The sequence below is a fragment of the Belonocnema kinseyi genome, chromosome 3 (genome assembly GCF_010883055.1).
Source record: "Belonocnema kinseyi isolate 2016_QV_RU_SX_M_011 chromosome 3, B_treatae_v1, whole genome shotgun sequence".
Classification (NCBI taxonomy): Eukaryota; Metazoa; Arthropoda; class Insecta; order Hymenoptera; family Cynipidae; genus Belonocnema; species Belonocnema kinseyi.
In genome coordinates this window covers 113,449,224-113,450,393 of record NC_046659.1, presented here as the reverse complement: position 1 = coordinate 113,450,393, position 1,170 = coordinate 113,449,224, and the positions used below count along the sequence as shown (strand labels likewise).

Genomic DNA, 1,170 nt, shown 5'->3' with positions numbered 1-1,170 from the left:
CGGTGTGGTCCGGATGTGATGAAAAACCTTGTGTGCTCTATTCACGGGAGACCCTTCTGGGCGTATAATTTCGGGAAACTGAGATAGCAGTTCATGGATAGGCAGTACTTCGGAGATAGTCTTTACACTTTCCACAGGTTCTTTCACTATGCTACCCGTCGAGTTAAGAGCGTGGTCCCGTCAATAAGGCGAGCGTTACCCACGTCAACCCAAAGGCCATAATGGGCTAAAAAATCTGCACCAATAATCAATTTTTTTACTTCTGCGACTACGAAACGCCATACTAAATCTCGTCGCAGTCCGAAATTGGGCGAAAGGGTTATCATCACGTACGTTCCAATCGTTGAACCGTTCGCGGCGTACAATTCATAAGGAGTCTTTTTTGAAATTCCGCGCACTCGCGATCGTGGGTACACACATACATCCAAACCCGTATCAATTAAAAAACGATCTTTTGTTTCACGATCTGTTATAAAAAGGCGGCGCGAAGACGGTCAGGTATCGACTGACGCCTCTAACGATGGCTCTGTCCGTTTCCCGCTTTATATGAACAGGGTTTAATGCATTTACTTGCCTTTTCACCGAAACGCGCATGATACCAACAATTGCCATTATCCTGTAATTTTTGTTGCTCTGTTCGCGAGCGCGATCGCGATCGATTGCGTCCTGTACGCGCGGAACGATTTGAGTTTTCTCTGCTTGAAATAACTGCAGCTACTTCGCGTCTCAAATATGTGATTTCGTTCCGCAATTCTTCAACCATAGATTGAAATGAACACGGAATACTGGTTTCAAGTACGTGCTTTCGAAAATCTATTTCGTAAATTGAGTCAGCCAGGTCGGTTATTGTATCGAGGCTCGATTGTGATTGACCGGCGAGGATTGCTTGAATGTGGTTCGGCAGACGACCGATCCATAAGGAACGTACTAAACTTTCTGAAACATGCGAACCTGCTAATCCTTGCAGATGCCGCAAGAATTGTGACGGTTTTCTATCTCCCAGTTCTTCGTGTTCCAGGAGGCGGCGCGTTTTTTGTTCCTGGCTCGAACTTAAGCGTCGAATTAACTCAGATTTTAATTTTTCATACCTGTCTGATTGTGGTGGCTCTCGTATGATATCCCGAACTTCCATGGCGAATCGAGGTTCGAGATTTGCTATCACCAGGTTAT

The 1,170-nt window shown here is 45.5% G+C and overlaps 1 protein-coding gene across 1 annotated transcript in view; it reads right to left on the bottom strand.

Moving 5' to 3' along the window:
• Positions 1-514: 514 nt before the first annotated feature.
• LOC117169993 overlaps positions 515-1,170 on the bottom strand; it is a 1,021-nt gene continuing 365 nt past the window's right edge. The window contains exon 2 of the mRNA XM_033356508.1: positions 515-1,155. Within this exon, the coding sequence (XP_033212399.1) occupies positions 515-1,155 (641 nt within the window). The remainder of the gene's footprint in view (positions 1,156-1,170) is intronic.